The sequence below is a fragment of the Serinus canaria genome, chromosome 8, assembly GCF_022539315.1.
Source record: "Serinus canaria isolate serCan28SL12 chromosome 8, serCan2020, whole genome shotgun sequence".
NCBI lineage: Eukaryota > Metazoa > Chordata > Aves > Passeriformes > Fringillidae > Serinus > Serinus canaria.
In genome coordinates, this window is record NC_066322.1 from 15,417,831 (window position 1) to 15,439,764 (window position 21,934).

At 35.9% G+C, this 21,934-nt stretch overlaps 1 protein-coding gene across 10 annotated transcripts in view; it reads right to left on the reverse strand.

Annotated features, from left to right (window-relative positions):
• Window positions 1–854: 854 nt before the first annotated feature.
• Window positions 855–21,934, reverse strand: part of KYAT3 (kynurenine aminotransferase 3) — a 23,074-nt gene continuing 1,994 nt past the window's right edge. For 3 of the 10 annotated variants that reach the window (XM_050977210.1, XM_050977216.1, XM_018912265.3), the window contains 13 exons: window positions 19,397–19,488; window positions 16,155–16,213; window positions 14,843–14,987; window positions 14,009–14,158; window positions 12,726–12,812; window positions 11,271–11,393; window positions 11,059–11,179; window positions 7,034–7,110; window positions 6,136–6,225; window positions 5,381–5,567; window positions 4,290–4,363; window positions 3,770–3,856; window positions 855–2,463 (listed from right to left, as the gene is read on the reverse strand). In XM_050977210.1, the coding sequence (XP_050833167.1) occupies window positions 2,401–2,463; window positions 3,770–3,856; window positions 4,290–4,363; window positions 5,381–5,567; window positions 6,136–6,225; window positions 7,034–7,110; window positions 11,059–11,179; window positions 11,271–11,393; window positions 12,726–12,812; window positions 14,009–14,158; window positions 14,843–14,987; window positions 16,155–16,213; window positions 19,397–19,488 (1,355 nt within the window). In that variant the 3' untranslated portion in view covers window positions 855–2,400. Of the gene's footprint in view, window positions 2,464–3,769; window positions 3,857–4,289; window positions 4,364–5,380; window positions 5,568–6,135; window positions 6,226–7,033; window positions 7,111–11,058; window positions 11,180–11,270; window positions 11,394–12,725; window positions 12,813–14,008; window positions 14,159–14,842; window positions 14,988–16,154; window positions 16,223–19,396; window positions 19,489–21,377; window positions 21,414–21,934 lie in introns of all 10 variants that reach the window. The other 7 variants (XM_050977209.1, XM_050977213.1, XM_018912264.3 and 4 more) reach the window with 4 other exon arrangements.

Genomic DNA, 21,934 nt, shown 5'->3' on the forward strand with positions numbered 1-21,934 from the left:
TTACTATCAGGAATAAAAGTGTTTAATTAAACTGCAATTCTTACATTGCTAATATTACCAGCATCATTTCAACAATAATGCAATGGGATATTCAGACTTCTTTGCAAACACAATGAACAGTACATTAATGAAAACAAATCACTGGTTCTTATTTGTATGTCTAAAGGACCTTTGTAATGGTTTGTTGATTTATTATGTAGTTCAATAGCCTGTTGCAATCTCAGTTCCTGCAACACCACAGCCTCCCCAGTGCAACTTGCATAAACAGATTTTAAACTTCTTGTAAAATAGAGCGTAGATTTCACAGAAATTTAATGCCTAAAAAAGTTTATCCTGGAATTTAATATAGGAATTTTCAAATTAAATTCTGAAAATTCAGCTAAGTAAATCTAATGGCTGAATTGACTTTTCTACACAAAGACTACCCTCCACTTTCAAAATACCAGTCAGCCATCTTCTGGTGAGATTTGGGGAATCGCTGTGCAAGGCAGCTACAAAGACTATGGAAGTCCCTACTACTGGACTCCCAAAAGCCCAAAACCAAGAAGTATTAATAAAAATACCTAGCAGCTCTTCTCTCAGGCCAGTTTCTATATCTTTATTTAGGTCCTGGCCATGGTCAAAGTCTCATGGAACTCAGTTAAGAGTTCAGCTATGCGATCACAGAATGACTAAAACAGTGGCAAAACAAGTTACTGAATTTGTTCAGGCTTTGACACCAGCTGTGTCATTGTTAAAGCCCAGCTGGCAGCAAGCACCTCCCAGCTGTTCACTCACCCACCACCCCCGACTGGTGGAATGGGGAGAAGAATCAAAAATAAAACCTGTAGTTTGAGATAAAAACAGTTTAATAATTGAAACAGAGTAAAAAATACCACAGTAGTAAATAATAATAATAATGATGATTTTTAAAGGATTTTTAAAAAGGAAAAACAAGTCATGCACAATGCAGTTGCTTACCACCCACTGACTGATGCCAGACCCCATTCCTGCAGCCCTGGTGGGCTCCCCCTTCCCACTAGCTCCCAGCTGCTGTGCTGAGCATGACATTCATTCCATGGAGTGAATATCCCTTTGGCCAGTTCGGGTCACTTGTCCAGCTATGTTCCCTCACAGCTTTTCTTAGTTTTTTGCTCCTCCTCACTGGCAGAGCAGGAGACACAAAAAAGTCCTTGATTTAGGATAAATGCAACTTAGCAACAACCAAAACATCAGTGTGTTATCAGCATTATCCAAACCACAGCACTGTACCAGGTACTGAGAATAAAATTAATTCTATCCCATCTGAAACCAGCCAGTGAGAAGAACATAGAAAGACCATGGAGGACATAGCACACAGCCTTAAAAAGTCACCTACCTGGATTGCTTCTGATAGTGGAAAACCTATCCACAGATTAAAAGATTGCAGAAAGAAATGAAAAAAGGAGGTAGCTAGAAACTGACTTCTTTTGAAACAAGTCATTTATCTACTGTGCTTGAAACCAAGCTAGTTGAGCTCCATAAAACAGCATTAGGCCCACCTCCATGGCCCCCCTAGATCTAAAGAGTTTGAAGTAAGTTTGGTTGACATTGCCAATGTTTTAACATGGAAAGAAAAACAATGACACAAATAATTATGTCACTGTACATCTGATTGTAAAGGAGCTTCTAAAGACTTTTCTAAAGCAAAGTCTCCTATATTTTGCTTATATTTTGCTTTGTAGATTCATCCATGTAATAAATACAAGATAGTGAAAAGAATTTGTGAAAAGAAGTGAAAAGAATTTGTATTCCAGATGCCACTTTTACAATTGTATTGAGGACTGAATACTTTCGGAACACCACACATGACTATTGTGGGAAATAAAATAGTAATTATGTAACTTCGCACTTTTCACTTTATTTAAATTGATGCAATTTCGTCAGACAGAGAAGGTAGGCAGGTATGTAGAGAGTTACTGCAATTATCTAATATGAGCCAAGGGTCTTAATGTTCCTCTACTGCAGGTTATTTGCTTTCACAAACTAAGATGTTTCTAAGTCTCTCTCTAGTTCCCATACTATGTCATACCAAAAACACGTCCCCCATTTTTACCTGTAGGCTTTAAAATACCTATATCATTTATTTATTTTACACAGAACCCTATAAATCTTTTTTTTTAGTTAAAGAAATTAATCCCATTGGGGTTTCTTTAAGAGAAAAGCAATTTATTTTTAAAAGACTGAAAATAACCTCTGAATTGCTATACACATATTTAAGTAAAACCCTTGTTCTAACTCCTCAGCAGGTATCAATAAAAAGTTATTTACAATGTCATGTTAATTCTGTACTGTATTAGGTAATTTTTTTCTTAAATTTCCAATTTAAAAAAAAAAAACCTGCTATTAGATAGTTACACTATATGGAAGAATTAATAAAAATCAGCCTGTCTGTTTATTCCAGTTCTTCAAGATCACTTCAGCTGCATCTAGTGTGCTGTCTTTCTGCAAAACAAGAAACAACACTGTTACTGCAAGTACTAAGTTCCTGAAAAGAGTCAGTCATGATTATATCATCTCAAATCAGTATTTGGTTGTTTCAGTTGCATCCTGTAAATATCTTTTCAGCCAGTTTTTCATTGACAGTTGTTAGCTACCAATCTGGACTATACAAATAATTCAATGCTGATTCCTTGAAAATATTTATTAGATATTTAAAAGATACCATCTCAGCATTCATATTATCCCATTAAATGAAAGCAATACCTACATAAACTCATGGCATTAATGCAGTGATGTAACTTAGCAGCTCTGGTTTGGAGACAGGCTCTGGTTTGGAGACAGCACACTTTCCTAATCCCTGTGAGTACAGCTGGGATTGTTCAAACTCCTTGCAATCATGCTATGCTGTGAACTCCTTAAACATAATCACTCCAAACTGTGTAGCTTGGCTTCAGCCTGGTGAGTCATACAGGCAGTCTCAGCCACAGGTACAAACAGTAACTTCATCCTGGTAGTTACTGACTCAGTTTATACCATAGACTTTACACCTCATCAAAAGAAGGAACACAAGGAGAAACTCCCCTTCATTACTGTTTCAGGCTAAGGCTCTGATCTTTACAGAGAACAGCTCAGGACTTGCTCATGTTCCATTATGCTGACTCTGTTACAGAACAATTGGGAAACATCTTAGGGCCTCAGGCTTATCAAAGTTTACATACCTGTCCCCAAAGACTTTCAGCCTTTCAAGAACAGACTTAACAGGGGAAAGAATATGTGCAAAGGAAGTGCTCACCAAATGGCAAAAATCAGCCAATTCACAAGAAAACATGTTTTCTTTTGTAATTTGGAGCTCATATGAAACTCTGTGTGTTTTCAGGCAAGCAAGCTAAATTTGAAGGTGACCTCTTCACTGTTTTTGCTGTTGGACACTGAATGGACATGGGGCACACACTCTGCTATAGAGTTATTCTCTGCTCTGGATTATGGGTATGACATTAATTGACAGCTTATCTGTCTCAATAATTTTCACTGTCACCACTGGTCAAGAATGTTTTTAAAAATCAATACAATAAGCTTAAAAGGGCTACCCATCCACTTATTTTCTGCCACTTGCCCTTCCTAGCCATGCCACCTACACTGATGGTGTAAAGTCCCTCAGCAAAAAGACAATTGAAGATACTTTGTGCTGAATTTTACATCAAACTAACTTCATGTTCCTAAAAGCTTTCAATAAAAGAGATCCTGGGAAAAATGTAACTCAGTCTCTTGCAGATTCCTGTACTGCACTGATTTCAGGACACAAGCTTACCTTAATGAAGCAAAAACGTATGTATCTTTCAAACTGTTTCTTTGTCTCAAGACCACAGAATGCTGAAAGAGGAATTGCTGACAGCTTCTGAAACATAAAACAGAAATAGCATTTGCTTATTTAAATGTGTATAAGAAATCTGGTTTAAGCATGACGATTTTACTATTCTGTTTCTAGAACTCTCCCTCCCAACACATGAGGGAAAGACAAGGTTCATTTTTGTATGCACTAGCTAGGCTTGCAATAAATTCAAATTACTTTTCTTAGGCAAAATATTTCTAAGGTACTTTTGTACAACTAACACTTAAGCTTCCTGAAAGAAAAGTGCTGGGATGTAGCACAAACCTACAGTGTTCATTTTCAACATACTTAAAATATTTTAGCCACACCATTATCAGCAACACCAAATAATATTTTGAATGGAACATCTCTACTACATTATTTAATAACTACAGTTACACTGCTTTTGCTTTCAATAGAAAAGCATTCCTAAAACTAGAGTATGACTAAGACATCTTACCTTAGATGCTATCATCCATTTGACAAATTTATAATCATAAGGTTGTTTCTCATCTACATCAGAGAGATCCACATCTAAATTTAAAACAAATATGTTGTAAGATTTCCTGGACTCCAATGGGAAGGCATTCATTAACAGCATTTTATTACAGTTAATACTTAAGAATGAAGATATATGTTTTATTTTAATATATAACTTTAAAATTATACTCCAAGAAGTAAAATAGGCCAACAGATTGAACCTTTCCCTTCAGATCTGAGCACTTATTTTCCGTCCAAAGCAAATTCAGCTGTAGCTTGGAAGAAAGCCATGTAATATTCCAAGAAGTCCTGAAGTCTGGGCTATTGGGGGATTAGGGCTGTGGAGGATACTGAAGAGTGCATTTATTGCATGGATAGCACTAATCCCTGAAAATGCATTTTTCTCATCTGTGAAACTGGGTTACCTAAAACTTCCTGACACATGATTAAACTGTGATATCTTTCTGTGTTTAAATATTTCTGTCTAAATGACAAATGCCATTTAGACCAGTTATTGAAAAAATGTGGAACTAAAAAGACCTTCCCCCTGTGGGAATTCTTTCTCTGAAGCTACTATAGCCTGAATTTTCAAAGGTTTGTAAATTTTGGTAGCATTTTACAGTGTTTAGAGATCAGAATGCTTCAAAGAGCTTTTAGGGTGTGACTTCAGATTAGGGAAAAAAAAAAGAAATAAACAGAAAAAAGACCAGAAAAAAGAAAATACAAATGGTATGAATTCCGTGTATTATCCAGGCGCTTGGCTCTCAAACATTCTCATAATCATAGATGTTTTGAAAATAGGAATGTTTATCTGCCTCCTTTATCCTCTCTAAAACCTTGTCAAAGCTTTGCAAAACATGGACAAGTTAGGATCAAAATGCTTTGCTGTAGCTCATAAAATCTACCTTACCAGCTAAGGTGAAACTGAAAATTTCAATCCCTGTTAGTACTCCTGACGTTATGCACACATATGGGTGCATATGAGATGAGAATATAGTTTAAAATGAAAGCTGAATTTTCTGATTAACCAAATTTACTTTCCACATGCTCTTTAATAAACTTTATACTGACTTAACGTGGAAACATCAACGATCATAAAGTATCCTCCATCTGGAATGACAGGCTTTAGTCCAGCCCCTTTCAGTAGCTGAGCCATCCGATCACGCTTGCTTTCCAGCTCTCGAGACAGGGAGTAAAAATAGCAGTCAGGGTGATCCATGCGCTTGTAGTCCACCCAAAATGCTTGTGCCAAAGCCTCCTGGAAACATAGGGTCCAAAGCACACATAAACACTCATGAAACTCATAGACACTCCCACTTCCTGCTAAAATCACTTGCAATTTTGTTCAATCCTGGCCCATATTAAGCAAATCACCACACAAATTGCACAAGATACATCTGTAATCTGTTCATTACTTTGTGCTGTGGCATCACCCAAAACACCCAAATCTTTTGCTAGGCAGTAGAGTCAGAGTCCTGAACACAAGGGTTTGCAATCTGAACTGAAGTTAAATTTAATTGTTTGATAATAATGTACCACAGAATACTGGACACTAGTCGACAGAACTTCCATTTCTATTTGGAAACCATTAAGATTGTCATGTTTTATGCAACACGTAGTTTGTAGGTACAAGATGACAGAATCCACAAGACTAATTTTTTATTTTTAAATGTCTGGTGAGCTGATCAAATTTGTTTCTTCTTCTTACACCCTAGAATATGTATCTTGACAACTAAAAATTCATTCTTCTGATTACTGTTTTATTACATGAGGCCTACAGCTTTCTTACACCAGAGAACAATCTCCTTTGCCCCATCTGTACCTACCTGTAATGGAGTTGGACAAGTATATAGTGTATTTTGGTGAACAACTTGCAAATGCTTAATCAGGTGCTCAGGACCAATGGACCACCCAAGCTACGGGAGGAAAGTGTGCTTATATTAATTACACTTATGGGCAGTGATGTTACTAAGAGATAACAAATACTAAAAATTAGCCAATGTCTTGAGTTTTTTCATTTTAAGAATTTGTTTTGATAAATTATTAAGAAAAAGCTGGTTTACATAAAGCTTAGTGAATAATACCTTTAAAAATGGTAGATTTGAGTCAACAGTTCTATTTTCCCTTATCCCTGTCTCTCATAGAATACTGAGCAAACTTTTAACTCTTCATAAAACAAGGGTTAGAAATCCAACTGAACATTTATTAGAAATGTTATTTCTAATTGGTTTAGAACCTATCCATCTCTTAAGCTCTGTGTCAAAGCCAGTTTGAATATAAAACAAAAGCTCAATACTGCATCATATATCCTGTGGTTCACTTTGAAAACCTGCTGATGAACACATGGTGATGAAAAATTTAGTTGCTAAATTTTTTTTTCACTTTCTGATACATATTTAAAAGTCAAGATGGGTAAACTGGTAAGTTAAAATATCATAATATCCCTGTTTTCTCCAAGAACCTCTACTGATTTTGAACAAAACATGCTGTGGTGGTTTTTTTAGTAATTTATGCTCTCAAGAGTTTATCAATAAAGAGACAAGAAGATAATTAAGACATGGGTGTTAAAGATTGGTAATTGCTCCAACCGAATGGTATTGTCACATTTTAAAGACATGAAGAGTTGCCAGAAACTTTCAGAACACAGGCCATAAAAACAGAGGTGTTTTTAGAGTAATAAATGCATTCTATATAATTTAACTCATTTATATTGATTCTTCTTACCTTCCAGCCAGTCACACTGTATGTTTTCCCAGCACTTCCTATAGTTACTGTTCTTTCCCACATACCTGGCAATGTAGCTGTACATAAAATAAAATTAATTTGGTGCAGGTGCACTCACATATTCCATGTAATTTGAAGAACTGCACTGCCCCTAGTTCAGAGCTATATGTTCATTGCAGCATTTTAAGCAATGGCCCATATATCCTTTCTCATTTGTTTCAATTGCTTTAATTTGAGAATATTCTAAAATCAAAGCAATTGTAACAAATGAGAAAGGATATATGGGCCAGTGCTTTTTAACATGAAAAGAAGGTATAGATTAATGAAAGGAGAAAGAAGAGACAGAAAATAAGAGGCACAGTTTGAAAACTATATGTTAATTATACTCAGCAAAAATGCACAATTATCCATAAGAAAAATATTACCTAAGTCTACCCATTTACCCCAGGACAGATTATTTCTGATACCTGTCAATAGTACTATACACAACATTAACTCAGGCACTCCAACCCACTTTACTGGAATTGTCCAGTTCAGTGTCACTGGCTGTCTCAGACATCAGAAAATGAAAATAATTACTAAGACTTCTAACCCAGAACCAAACAAAAGAACACTAGAAAACTAGCAGAGTGAGTAAATAAATTATGCTGTATTGTACAATTTGAACAGGCCTGAGACTGACTGACAATAGCAGTTAGCTAAAATGTCTGCACAGATGAAGGTACTCACAAAAGCCTGTCTCTGTCTTTGCAGTTGTATCTGATAGAGAGACCAAAATCCTTTGTTCCCTTTCCAAGGAGATAACAGATCAAAGGTCTCTTCCTGTAGTTTGCAAATTTTTTTCTCTATAAAGCTTCTGCAAAGCTCTACTTGGACTCTAACTTAATTAATTTCAAGAGAAACAGACAAATCCAGACACACCTAAGTCTGAGACACAAAGTCAGTCAAGGTTGCAATTACAGTAGTCACCAACATCTGACTTCACCTTATTTGCTTACTGGAACCACTACCAGTGAATTTGTCAGTTGTTAAATCCCCTCTCTAGCAAGACCAATGAACAAAGATTTTCCAAATTAAACCCCTGAATTTCACAAGGAAGTTTTTGCGGCAGTTATCGGCATTAGACATGGCATAAGTCTTTCAGTTATTTGAAAACATGTATTGCAATTTTTTGAGCAAACTTACTAAGAAGACAAACCAAGCAGCATGAAAGAAATTGATTTTTCTATTAGCCTATCCATACTTAACTACTCTGTGACCTTGAAAAGTAAAAGTTTGAAGAGATGTATCTTCTACCAAGCTAGGCCAACAGTATATAGATCACTTCCTAGGGGCACCCAAACTAGCTCTCACAGACTGCAAAAAGAATTGCCTTTCAAAGCTAATGGCCTCTAGCAAGCCTGTTTTGCCACATAGTCACAGGAATTCCACCTTGGAGATAGAATGTGACAGCATTTCAAACAATAGCAGCAGTACAAGGGCACAGGGAAAGAAGCAGCTCCATTGCTTTTTCAAACAAGTTTTAAATAGAGAGGGAAATTTCCCCGTGACACTTGACAACCATATATGACATCACACGACACCATAACCAAGTCTGACTACAATTTAAAAACAAATGAAGTACAACTAACATATAATAAACCTGTTACCTGGGATGGTACTTAGCTTGTTGAGTGGCTTGCTCAGAATCCTCAGTTATGAGGTGTAATCTCTAAATCTGTCAGTGCAACCCTAATCATTATGCAGAGGAAGTCCACATTTTTATAGAAGTTGGATGATGGGAAACATGATGAAGTGTTATATGCTACAGAAAACTGCTTCAGTGACAGCACAAAGACTGTACTAATTTTATGAGCTGTGGCTAGCAACCCCTGCTAAATTGTATGAAGGAACAACTATCAGATCCTGTAAATTGATGCAATATCCATTTTGTATCTCCCACAAAAAAAAAAAAAAAGAGTCACTACATTGAATAGAATACATAGAGGTTACTACAGAAACACAAGAGTTTATAAATAGAGAAATAACACGCTCATTTTTATTGTATTATTTTTGTAGACTTAAAAGTAATAAGGAATAGGAGAAACAAGTAAAAAAAGAGCAGAGCCTGTTTCTTTCACTGAAATAATCTTATTGTTTACAGTGTTACCCTGAAAGTTCTAGAGTACTTTTAACACTAAAGAAGATATCATGGGATCTGTTAGAGAATCCATACCTAAACCTAGTCAACTATCCTTTGGGCTTTAATTTGCATTTTCTTTATACAGTACTTTTACATTTTATGCTAAATTACAGAGTGCCTTTGGTTTGGTGCAATTACGATGCATCAATGAACTTAATTTGGAAGCATTAAGATGCTGATGACAATGCAGATACTGCATCTTAAGAATTCACCACCTGTCCATAAGATGAAGTGTAACTGACAATGTGTTTGGACCTGCTGCTGTTGAAAAGGAAAAGGGATTACCTTACACCACACAGAGATTTTGGTTCTGAAGACAGCCTTGCATGAAATGCTAAGGCCATGAAACACCTGCCAAGCCCATGTAGAAATCTTTAATCTAACTGACTTCACTTTGCAGCTGGGACACATGATCAGTTACTGTTAGGTAACCTGTTAAGATGCAGTGACTCAGATTACTATCACATTAATGTACCCAAAATGTTCTCCTTCTTCCATGTCCAAAGGTCTTTGAGACAGTATCACTATCAAGGTAACCACAACAGCCATGGAATTAGGTCACCCTCAAAACAGACTCACAGCCTGTGTATGGCCAATACAATTAACGTACTGAGGCTGGATGATCAGCAACTGCACAGCTGAGCTAACAAGCAGTGCAAGGTCATTTAGATGTAATTTTCTTTCTATTACTCATGAGATTCAATTTTCACAATGATGTAGCCCCCACCAATGGATTTTATTGTCACTCTACAAATATGGAACTGAAGCCTAGAAGCAAAGTTATTCAGCATTCAACCAGTGGCAGAGCTAGGGAAAAAGGTAAGTCTTTACATGTCTAATTTATATTAAGTGCTTTGAATTCATTTTTTAATCTTAACTATATGCCTCTATTGCACACGACTGAAGTGTGCCTTCAATACAACAATAAGTACATCAGAACAGGTAGTTCATGCAAGATGCTACCATCAGAAACAACGTATCTGTATTTATGAGAAGGAAGTTTTGGACTTTTCAAATACATCAGCAGAGCCAACCCAAGGCCACCAGACTAGAAATTTTCACAGAAATACATAGCTGTGGCATTATAGAACTGGAAAAGGAGTTCAGTAACCAGCACTAGATTAAATTGTGCTGAGGCAGTGGGAGTGAAGAGGATCAAGAACCTGGCATCATTGTTTGTTTTTCTGGTTTGTTCTTGCAATGGTGCTTTACTCCTGTAACAACATTACCTGAAGATTTAACAGGCTTTCATACTGCACTTGCAGGACTTACTTCACTGAATTCAGTGCCTAGTATTTAACCCTGTCTCTATCCTTGGGAGGGACAGTGCTCATGCACTATCGCTGCAATGACCTTTATACTATTTTTTAATTTTTTATAATTAGTGGAGCAAAAAATAATTGTGTTCTCCATTGTCCATTTCCCTTATTATTATCTCTACCAAGCTTTGAGAAGGAAGTTCTAATTCCTGTTCCTTCTATTAGTTCTTCAGCAAAGCACTGTCTAATATACCTACAGTAACAGCAACTATACTTGTCCTGGCCAACAAAGTAACTGAATAAGGATGGTAAATTGATATGATCATAACTGACTTACAAGCCTCAGTCCCACTGGTTTCTATGGATATCTGCTCCAAAGTCACTTAAGAGCTTTGGAAATTCTATTTGGAAATTATTCTTTAAAATAATTTTTAGAAAAGAGAGGGGATCTCCTCCTTAGAGCCTAAACATTGAAAAATTTCAAAGCTTGAAGTATGAGCTTCTTCCAGCAAGCATTATCCTTGGAACACAAGTTCACAGCATCATTCCACAACTACTTCTAAGATGCCACAAAAAATCAGTACCTATTTTAATGTGTTTATTCCCTTTATACACCAGCCATTCATACACCTCATCACTGATGCACAGGGTGTCATGTTTAATACAGAGATCAGCTATTACTTGGAGCTCTTCCAGGGTAAAAACCTGGGATACAGGAAAAGTAAAGGAAAATACATTAATCACAGTATTTAAGGCATTCTTTGAAATTAAAGTGGTGTTAAAGCAGGACTCTTACCTTGCCTATCGGGTTGTGTGGGGTATTCAGAATAATCGCTTTTGTTTTGGAATTAAATTTATTTGCAAGTTCAGCAGGATCTAAGACCCAATCAGCACTAGATGCTGAGTTTCCATCATTTATCTAAAAAAAATGAAAAAAACACAAAAACCAAAACCACAATAAATTTCTATGTGATTTTAATACATGTTGCAGCCTAAAGAGAGCTGCTCAACTTATCACTCTCAAACACTTTCATAACCATATGTGACAACCTATCCAGTCTGTCCTTGCTCACCTAAGAGAAGGTTGTTCTAGGAACAGGTAAACTATTATGACAGTGGCTGTCCTCCTCTGGCCACTGTCTGTCTTAAAGCCTCTGCGGAATTGGTTTCCAGGATCTTGTTGCACACATGCTGATTATTACAGTGTGTAATGCAGAAAGCCCAGTCACATAGCAGGATAGTTTACAGACTTCCCAGACAATAGAACTTTACTGAAAAGACTGATCACCACTGGGGATTCAAGGTCTTTTCCTCCTCCTTAAACTAATGAAAATGGCCAAAGAGCTAAAAATCTGCACTACGGAGTCTCTCAATCCAAGTATCCCTAAAGTATTACAAGTGGCTAAGATGTTTGGGTCAGTTGGTACAGAGAACATGGAGCATGGCCACACTACCCCTGTGACACCTGCAATGACTGGGAGAGGGCCACACCGAAAACAAGGGTGTGAGAAAATGCTTGGAGGTGCCCTATCATTCAAAACATCCCTAGATGATGGACTTCCAGAGGAAAAGTGTCAGCCACTCCCACTGCAGTCCTGGAGGTTTTGTCACTCTGTGTTGTTCTGATTTCATGGTGTTCCTGCTGCCCAAAGAGCCCCTCAGCCCTTCCCATACAAGGCTGCCAGTTGCACAAGGCACAATTGGCATACAGAACAAGCCTTGCAAGCTGTGGGCATAATGCCAGCAGTACCAATTTGACAATTAACCTATAGCCTCTTTAACAAAAAAAGGAAACAGTAATTCTTGTATGCATAGCAAATACATCTACTACATGATAAGTCCTTATTTAGCAAGCATACTTCAGAAAAGAAACTGTATTTTGTCTTTGTAGGAATTGCTGCAGGGATCAGGAACCAAATCTTCTGAAAATCAACTGACAGAAAAATTGCACTGATACGTGGATCCCCCTTCCATAATCTGCACTGAAAACTGAAGAAAGCAGTGTTAATCAGCTTTCAGAATGCACAAATTAAAGCAAATAAGAAACATTGTCACAACTTCTCCAACACTAATAAAATATTCTCTTTTGGATTATCATTGTCTTAGACTTAGATTGCTAGAGTGAATCTCATTTTTATGTAATTTGATATTACGAAAAATGATGCAGAAAAGCATCATATAGGTGTTCAGCAAACTGTATTGAATGAATGAGAAACTTTATATAATTAGTAATTTTTAAAAAGTTACTCACACATCTTAGTGGGATAAAAACAGGCTTTGCACCCGCCATCTTTACCATCGGCTCATAACAGTCATAAAATGGCTCTATTATTATTACCTGAAATGACAATCATCAGTATCAGAAACAAAGAGTTTACTGTGCATAATACCATCATATTTCTACATTTACCTTGGTGCCATAGCTTGATAATGTTTCTGGCACTCCAGGTTTAATGTTATAACATTGCAGAATATTTCTCATTTTAGAGTACAATGCAATAATGCCCTCAGGCTAAGTATGATAGTCACCACTCATTTTTGATAACACACAGAAGCTGTTTTTCTAGTTACCCATTACAGCTATTGAGTTCTAATAAGAAGAATGTTTGAAACCCACACACAGATTTGAAGGTACAAGGCAAAGATGGGAAATAGCAATGGTAAATTACTGAACCAACGCAGAGTTGCTCTAATTATGCCTATGAAATTCCAGGATTTCCAAGTATCAAGTATCTAGATATCTCAGAAGAACGGTTAAGTCTTCAAATTTTATCAGACAATAATTCTCAGGTAATGAAAGAGGATAAACTCAAGAAAAACCACACAGAGGCTAGACAATAGGAAAACAAAACAAACAAAAAAACCACCAAAAGCAAAGGCTTATAGAACTATTCCACACAAAAAGAGAAGTGACTATCAGAGCAACAGAAAAGCAAACAAGTGGAACAAATGAAACACTGAAAGCAAAATACACAACAACACAAAAAATATTTTATCCACTATGGATACAAATATTCCTGTAAAATGACTTTTTATTTCATGGTCAGAAAGGCAGACATCAGTAATAGTGAGGAGCTGAGCCATCACAGCTACTATGGTAGCTAACAAGCTTTTCTGCTACCTACGCTTCCACCATGCAATGGCTCAAAACAGAACCTGATACCCAATGATTACCCAAACACCAAGAGTTCTTTGTGCCACCCTTAGTTGTCTGTTGCAGACAACATACCACATGTTTTCTCAAATAAGAAATCAGTGTCACCTAACAGTAACAGTGATAAAGAAACTGCCACAGATATCCTAAGTGTGAAAAAAGGTGTTTGTAAATTGATGAGTGATAGGAAGACATCCAAAGGATACTCTCCTAATCACAGCTTTTGAAACCATAAGTCAGATGGACGACTGTAAAAAATCAAACTAATAGGGACAGAAAGAAGCCCCAACATTAATTTATATTTTGAAGTAGACAAATAAGAGAAAGAGAAAAATTCTCATGTCTGTGAGTATATGTGAATATTTCCAGTAAAAACTTACTTCATCTCCCTCTTCAATTAGTGCCTGTATTGTACTAAAGAGAGATCCATAAGCTCCCACAGTCACCAGGATATCTGTGAGAGGATCAATCTTTCTTCCACAAACTTTCTCATAGACTTGAGACAAGGCTTTCACAAGTGATGGATGTCCCTGTTCAAAACAAAAAGAAAGCAACTGATTGGAGTGTGCCTGACAATCTATAAAGCCTGTGTTTGGGCTCTTTTCTACATGTATCAAACTATTACATTTTGAAATAGAAAAATACAACATTAGCCCTCAGTGTTAATGGCTGTTAACACGTAACAGAGTTTAAACTTTTTGCAATATGGAAAGAAAAGCTTGTTTTCAATCTATATGTATTTACTCGGAAATTCTTTTTCTATTTGGTGCTTTTTAATTTCTTTCATATTATCACATCTCAGGGTAGGCCCAGATAGTCTATAGCCAGCTAGGACAAGAGACAGAAGGAGAGAAGGGAATACTCTGACACCAATTCACCCCCATCTCCTGTTGAGTCTCTTTCAGCTCCTTCTGTTTCCTCTCTTATCTTTCAACTAAAAGTATTTGGTGCAAGGAAAATCTTTTTATTGTATTTATATACTGATGATAAATAGCACTTGTGATCAAAATATTGATTAATATAGTGAGATCATAAATCTCAGAGTACCATTCACCATTTGTGGAGGAAGTTCATTAGTAACAGACAAAGCTACTACATGACCTTAATTTGGGACATAAGACTATGATCGATACATAAAACTAATTTAAAGTCAAATTTTTTCCCTGTGACCCATTTTCGACTGAACATGGGTCCTGGAGTTCCGCAATACTTACAAAGCCTCGGGTGTACTGGTTCAGTCTGTCCACTGCTGCTACCTTTGCCAGTTCTTCTTTAACATAGCTGGGAGGGGATATATCAGGAAGGCCTTGGCCGAGATTAACAATTGAGGGATCTGCTGCCACTTTTGTAAATTCAACCCTGGAGGGAAAAATACCTTAAATTTAACACACCAAATAAGGCAAAAAAAAGTACTTCAGCTTGCCAAATTTCCAGCAATGGGAACAGGTTTCAGTAGAATGGAGAGCTGAGGGCTGAAAGAATGTAAGTGATCACAGGAGTCAGAGGGCACCCAAGAAAAGATTGATGTTCTGCATCCATAGAATAACATTTCTGGTAGAAGTGTGCTCAGATGTGCAGATACACAAACACACAGTTACTCTGAATATATGCAGCAATTGAATACCAGGTATATTAAATGTCCTAAAGATTAAACTCAGTCAATTGAAGGTGTCATTTAAACTACCCAGTCACCTCAGAGTGCTATATTTTTTTAAAGTAATTTTAGGCCACAGACTGTTTCAGGTTACCTATTAACTGTTTCTAATAGCCTACAGGATCCTTTAAAATTTTTCCTTCCTCCCTTCACAGGTCAGATTTACATTTTACTCTTTCCTCCCTACTGAAATGTTAACAAGCTTTAAAAAGCAAAACAAAACAACTCTCTCCCCATCAAAACCCTCCCCACAAAGCATCACAGTCCTATCAAAAATGAATACAAATTGCTAAAAATTAGCTTAAGGCTGAATAATCAAAACACTTTGGGTATATGTACATACAACTAAAGTAAGCCCAAAATAGTCTTTTCACCAGCTAAGAAAATTCTATATTTATTAGTGATGGCAATATTGCTTTAAGACCAATTTAATAACTAGAAAATATGTATTAAAAATAATGAGCTAAATTATAAAACAAGCATAATGGCTTATTATAAAACAAGTATAATGGCTTTAAAAAAATCTGACTTGTTCGATAAACACAAATCAGGTGTAATTGAAACACATTATTCAACAGAATTAACATTTAAATTTGAAAATCAGCTATACTACCATGCCTATGAGTTGTATTTGTCTTACTTGGTTTAATAGATGAAGAGAAGGCCAAGCTTAATATTTAAAGCTGAAAAATAAAAATTAATCACACCTTTAATTGAATGTAATTCACTGCTTCTAAACAGGAGCCAAACATATTCCAGCAGAGATAGCACCTGCCATGTATCTTATTATTGGCAATAATTCTCTTTTTGGAAAGAAAATACATCAGCCAAGGACATTTTCTGAAATTTGCAGATATTTTCCTCTTACTTACCACACATTGCTATCAAGGCCTTCAATTCGTCTTGTGTTTTTGTGTCTGAAGGGCATTGTCTGCAACATCAAAACATACAGACAGAAGGGTTTTGTTAAGAAAGATAAAGTATGATATTTTTGGATTCAGCATGAATAACCCTCCTTCATGCTTTCTCAAATACACCACTGCCAGCTGAACTTGGTAACTACACAGAATTATAGACATGTTCTTTCATTAAAGATTCCATAATAGCTTGAATTCAGACTAACAAGAAAATACACAAAAATCTTCCAAATTCTCATTCGTCATTATCTAAATCCACTAAACTTCCAGCAAGGGTGGAGGAGGGGCATAATTCAGCTCAATAACTTTAAAAGATGACCTTAAAAGAAAATAATTAGTGCACATACTTTCTTTTTCTTTTCTATGATATACTAACAACTTAAAGACTATGCTATTTCTAGTCCAATTCCTGCTCAATCCAGTTTGGAAAGTATGCATTTGCAATGTAATTTTATTTGTTAAATTGATGGGTAAGAAGAAAATAGCAAAGACACTTCCTATTTTTATTCATATTTTTAAGCTTTAAAGTATCCACCTTAGAACACAGCAAAACCACATCATAATATGGCTTTTTTCTGTGTATTCAGACCTTAAATTAAGGTATTGGAAAACTTCTGTAAAGTAGGTTTGTAAAACTACTCTATATGGAGGCAGAGAAAAACCCACTGATAGTTGTGGTATTTTTAAGCTAAAACTGGAAAGAAAGTTAGGAAAAATAACCCCAAATTTATTTCTATGTGCAAACAAAAAAGATGTAACTTCACATCTAGCTTTTCAAACTAGCTTGATACCAAATAAAAAATTACATAGTCCTTCAGCAGTCCAGACACTACTGTTTCTTTGAGTCAAGCTATAGATTTTTAGCTACTTTTACCACTGCCAGCTATTGTTAATTACCAGAAAGATTCAAAAGCTGTATTCTAGACAGCATACTCTGAGATGAAAATGTCTACATTACCATTACACTCAAGTTTCAACTTTGCATCCATAGAAATGACTCCTAGTAGACACAGCATGCAGCAGGGCAATGCTTGCACTCAACCTGCTTACAGTAATGAAGACTTCTCATATGTTGTGATATGAAGAATGGCAAGCTATAAAATTAAACAGAATTTTCTGTGCTCCTATGTCTTCTCAACAGATCTGATTCTGACTTCATTGTGTGACACAAACTCAAGAGAAATCAAACACAGAACACCTTTTAGCTGTCCTCAGGAAGAAAACCTGTAAGATCACCGGACAGGTTAAGTCAGATTTCTTAACACAGAACAAGAGGGCGTTAAGGGAGAGTCCTGACTAGGTAATCTGTATTGGATTTATTTAAAAACACACATATAGTTTAGAAGATGAATCTGATTTTACGGTGTATGTTTTGGTAAATATGATCAATGTTTGGCTGTACTTTAAAAATACAAACAACACAGGTAGTACTTACATTAAGACACACACACATATGTCTTTTTTACATGCTAGGCTACTTCTTGTAGAGGAGGGAATAAGACTCACCTCAAATCTTGCTAATTAGTAATGACAATTCTGTATGCTGCCATGAGTAAAATTGTTCCATGCACTGCCCCTCCTTAAATTGTTTCAATTTGCTAAAAGCTAAAGGCTTATCAACTGCAGGACTTTTATAATTAACTCTAATGTAAATCTTAACTGCATTGAGTAAACTTCCCCAGCTAAAAATGTATTGTCAATAAAATATGCCTTCACCTTACTGTTCTGTACTATACAAGTTTAAATGTATTTAACAATTCAAGTCTTTCTATTTCTTTCTTTCTTATGTCTTGGAACTAGTCTTAAAACAGAATAGCAGGACTTGCTTTCACAGAATTAGATTACAGTGGTGTTCCGGTCAACCTCACTACTTTGGGGAATCTAGCTAATTAACTGAGATTTTAAAATGAAACCTTCATTGGCATTCTTTTTTCCAGAAGGTCATGTTAAATCTTAAGAATCTTTTTTCTTTCATCATCACCTGATAATCTCCAGTCCATTTCTAGGTGTGGGCTAGGATTTCCAGGAGTCAAAGATGAGTGTTAAGCAGGAGATCCAGGTATTCATCAAGCTCTAAATGACCTCCTACTTTCCCTAACACCCTCTAACAAGGGAAGCACCTGATAGAAAGCCAGGTGCTGCTTGTATTTATCTTTTTTCTTAATTCAGAAAAACTTGTAATGAAATTGAATATCAATATCAGTTTAATAATGTTGGAAGGAGACACTTTGACATGGTACATAAATAAATTGTAGAATACACTGTAAAGAGCTACAACTTAAGTCATCATCTTAAGAAAATTAATAATTAAAAAAAAGGTATGAAATTTGAGGACATTTAACGTGACTATCCAACTCAATTAAACAGAATATAAATACATATAGCATATGAAAAACTGACTCAGGCAAAAGCTGACCTACAAAGTGGCTTGCGCTCCTCATATGGGCAAAATATGTTGCAACTTTCCAGTATAATGACTCAAGCATCTGTTTTGAAGGATCTGTCATGTGCCTTAGTTGACCCAATTTGTTGACTAGATGAACTGGGAACACCATCTACATTCCAGTGTTCTCTATGGAATGCAGAGTGTCATCTCCAGCTGCCTGCCATGTTGCAAAGCTGTTTCCTCTGAACATAACTGGAAGACTCAAAATGAAGTTAACACAATCTCATAAGCAGTTAAGCTGGGAAACTGGAAAGATTCCCAATAAAATTAAGTTTAAGGTACTCATAGACCCCTTGTTGCAGCATCAAGGAAAAGGACAATAAATAAATTGTCTTTTGGTAAGACAATTTATTTATTTTTATCTTAGTTTTCCTTTAAAAACTAAGATAAAAATAAATAAATTGTCTTACCAAAAGCCTGTAATGAAGCTGATATTGAACCTGTCTCCTGAATCTCAGGCTTCTCTCTAAAAGCTAGGGAATCTTTCTGGTGTGATATGTGCTAGATGTGACTTTAAAGACTGAAAAGGCTACACAAAGCAATAATCACCAAATTCTGTTACGCTAGTCCGGTTAATATTTGACTGATTCAAATACCTTATTTTGTTCCTGATAGTAAATATTTTTTATCTATAACAAGAAATAAAGCACAGCTAAAGTATGTATGTTTGAAACATTGCAAATTAGTGCATCTCTAAAACATTGCATAAAATATGAAATAGTTTTCTCTATGGAGCTGAAGGAATACTTACTGCTGAGGTGGAATGTTTGATGGATCTGGAAAGCAAATCTGTTCTTAGCTGAATGCCACGGCAACAGAAGTTTCGTGAAGCAAGAAACATGCCTGCATAATAAATAAGTGACCTGAAAAACCTTACAGATTCTAGGAAGGAGTTCCTACACAACACTTAGCAATTTTAAGATAAGATCCTCTCCTCTTCCCCCCAGTGATTTTGTTTAAATTAAGTAAGTGCTACTAAATTATTACCTTGTCATAATTGTAAGCACAGAGGATGAAACTTTCTAATTGACAGGGTTGAAAAACGTTTCTGAGTCCCATCTCAAAGGAAAGTTTCCTTTATTTGACAGCATTGATCTTCTTTTCTTTGAATAATAGCTAAGACTAAATGCAATTCAAGCTTCAAAGTCTCTGTTACAATTCTTGTGAAAATGTGTTTGTGTAATAAAAATCGCTAATAAGATTGCTAATATATAATAGAAAAAGAGCCCAATTTTTTAAAAGTTATTCATCTTTAAAACTTGTCCCTATTTCCAAGTGTTTCAAATCAGATATGCTGAAATCAGGATAATTAAGATGACCAGTCACGCTGGAGAGGGAGGCCTAGGAACTTTATCTAACTACAATAAGTTTTGTCACAATGACTTGGCAAACATTAAATATCTCCCACGGGTGAACACAGCTAGAAAAGACACTTTGTGTAGAGTAACATCATTCACAGACTGGAGAAAATGTGTCCTATTAATGAATAACTATCAAAAAAGAAGTAAGAACTGGTAATTCATGCAACTATTTGCAGAAGATACTTTAAAACATATATGTTAGATTACATTGCCACAATGACTGAAGTGTGTTAGACACATGAAACCCACAAATCTAATGTCAGAAACACAGTAGCCAGAGCCATATAATTATTAACTTTGTTTTCCATTATTTATAACCTCTGTTTCCCCCCTGACTTTGCTACCTGAGAAGAGGAAGAGAACAAAAAAAGAAAAAAACTATATTATTTGCCATAGAAACATAGGAATGCCACTGCCTCTTAAAATAATACCATGCGATCCTTGTGAACAGAAAGAAAAAAGGTAAATCAATACCACAGTAAAATATGACGTTTTCATTATGAAGAATGCTTTTAGTCCAACAAGAAAGTGTCCTTTACATTTAATAACTAATAGAAAAGGCCAGTCAAAGATGCCTTTGGAAAAGTTTTAAAAGTATGCTGATTTTGCCTTTCTCTTACTCCTGTGCTACAAACTCAGTCTCACTTCTGAAATTAGGGTCTTTCTCACACACTACTGAGATGTAGCTAGCTCAATTAGACCTTCAAAATAACCCCATAATCCCATTGCATTTAGCAATCTGCAAGTAAACAATTTATGTTCATTTACAAGAAGAAACTGCTAGTCTGAGGACTAACAAAAGTAAACAGCAAGAAAATTTTTGACACTACACTAGTCAGCAGATACTCTTGAAGACACAGAAGAAATACATGTGCTTAAAAAAGACCAGAAAATCTATTTTAAGAGATATCTAAAAGTACCACTTAGCATATTTAAGGTAATCTTTGAGAATAACTATGTAAAATCAAAAATATTATTAAGGTCTCTATTGCTCCCCTTGAATAAGGTTACAAAAACTACTTGTGTAAGATACTGATGCTATCTTAAAACATAACCATGACATTGGTGCTATTCCCCAGGGTCAGACCAAAGACAGCATAACTCTTGCAGCCCACTGTGAACACTTGCAGTAGTTAGTTAGTGCAGAAAGATAAACATGCATATTTTTGCCTGTTTCATTTTGTATTGAGAAATAGAAAAATTAAACAAAAAACGTGCAAGTCTTTCATGCAGAACTAACTTGCAAGTAAGAAAAATTACTGACAGTTGTAAATATTTCCAGCGTTAGTGCCATGGTACACCAAAACCAGAACCATTATCTGACATGAGGCAATCACACAAAACCACCACACTGCATGAACAGCAGCAGACCTGTGTAACTGTGGTGTGGTCAATCTCTGCAGGTGCCTAAAATACCCAAAGAAAAAACAGAATAAATGATATCCACCTTTATTACCACAGAAATGTAGAAACTGTGAAAACTTTATGAGGAACGTAATGGAAACAACTTTGCTGAACAGCCTCAGTAAGAACAGGCACTGGCATGTAACACTTCTCCCACTGCTTCTATCTTTGTGACACTTTTCTACTGAAAACTGAACAGCATTTGTTCAGACTCAAGAGACAAGACTACTGGGCATTAAATGAAAAAGCCTCCTATAATATACTTTTGTGCCTTCTTACTCTTTTATTTCTAAAAATGCCTCTTTTCTCATCTGGAACTCTGATAACCTCCACTTAGACTTCAAGGATTTAAAGGGAAAGGCCTCCTTAATATAACAAGATACTCTCCCACACACTTATCTAAAAAGAAAAAAAAAAAAAAAGGGCAAGGCCTACTCCTATCCTTTTTTTCCAAACACAAACATACACATTCCCAGTATTATTTTATATGACATGTTAAGACATACCACAGGCCCAAGAGAATT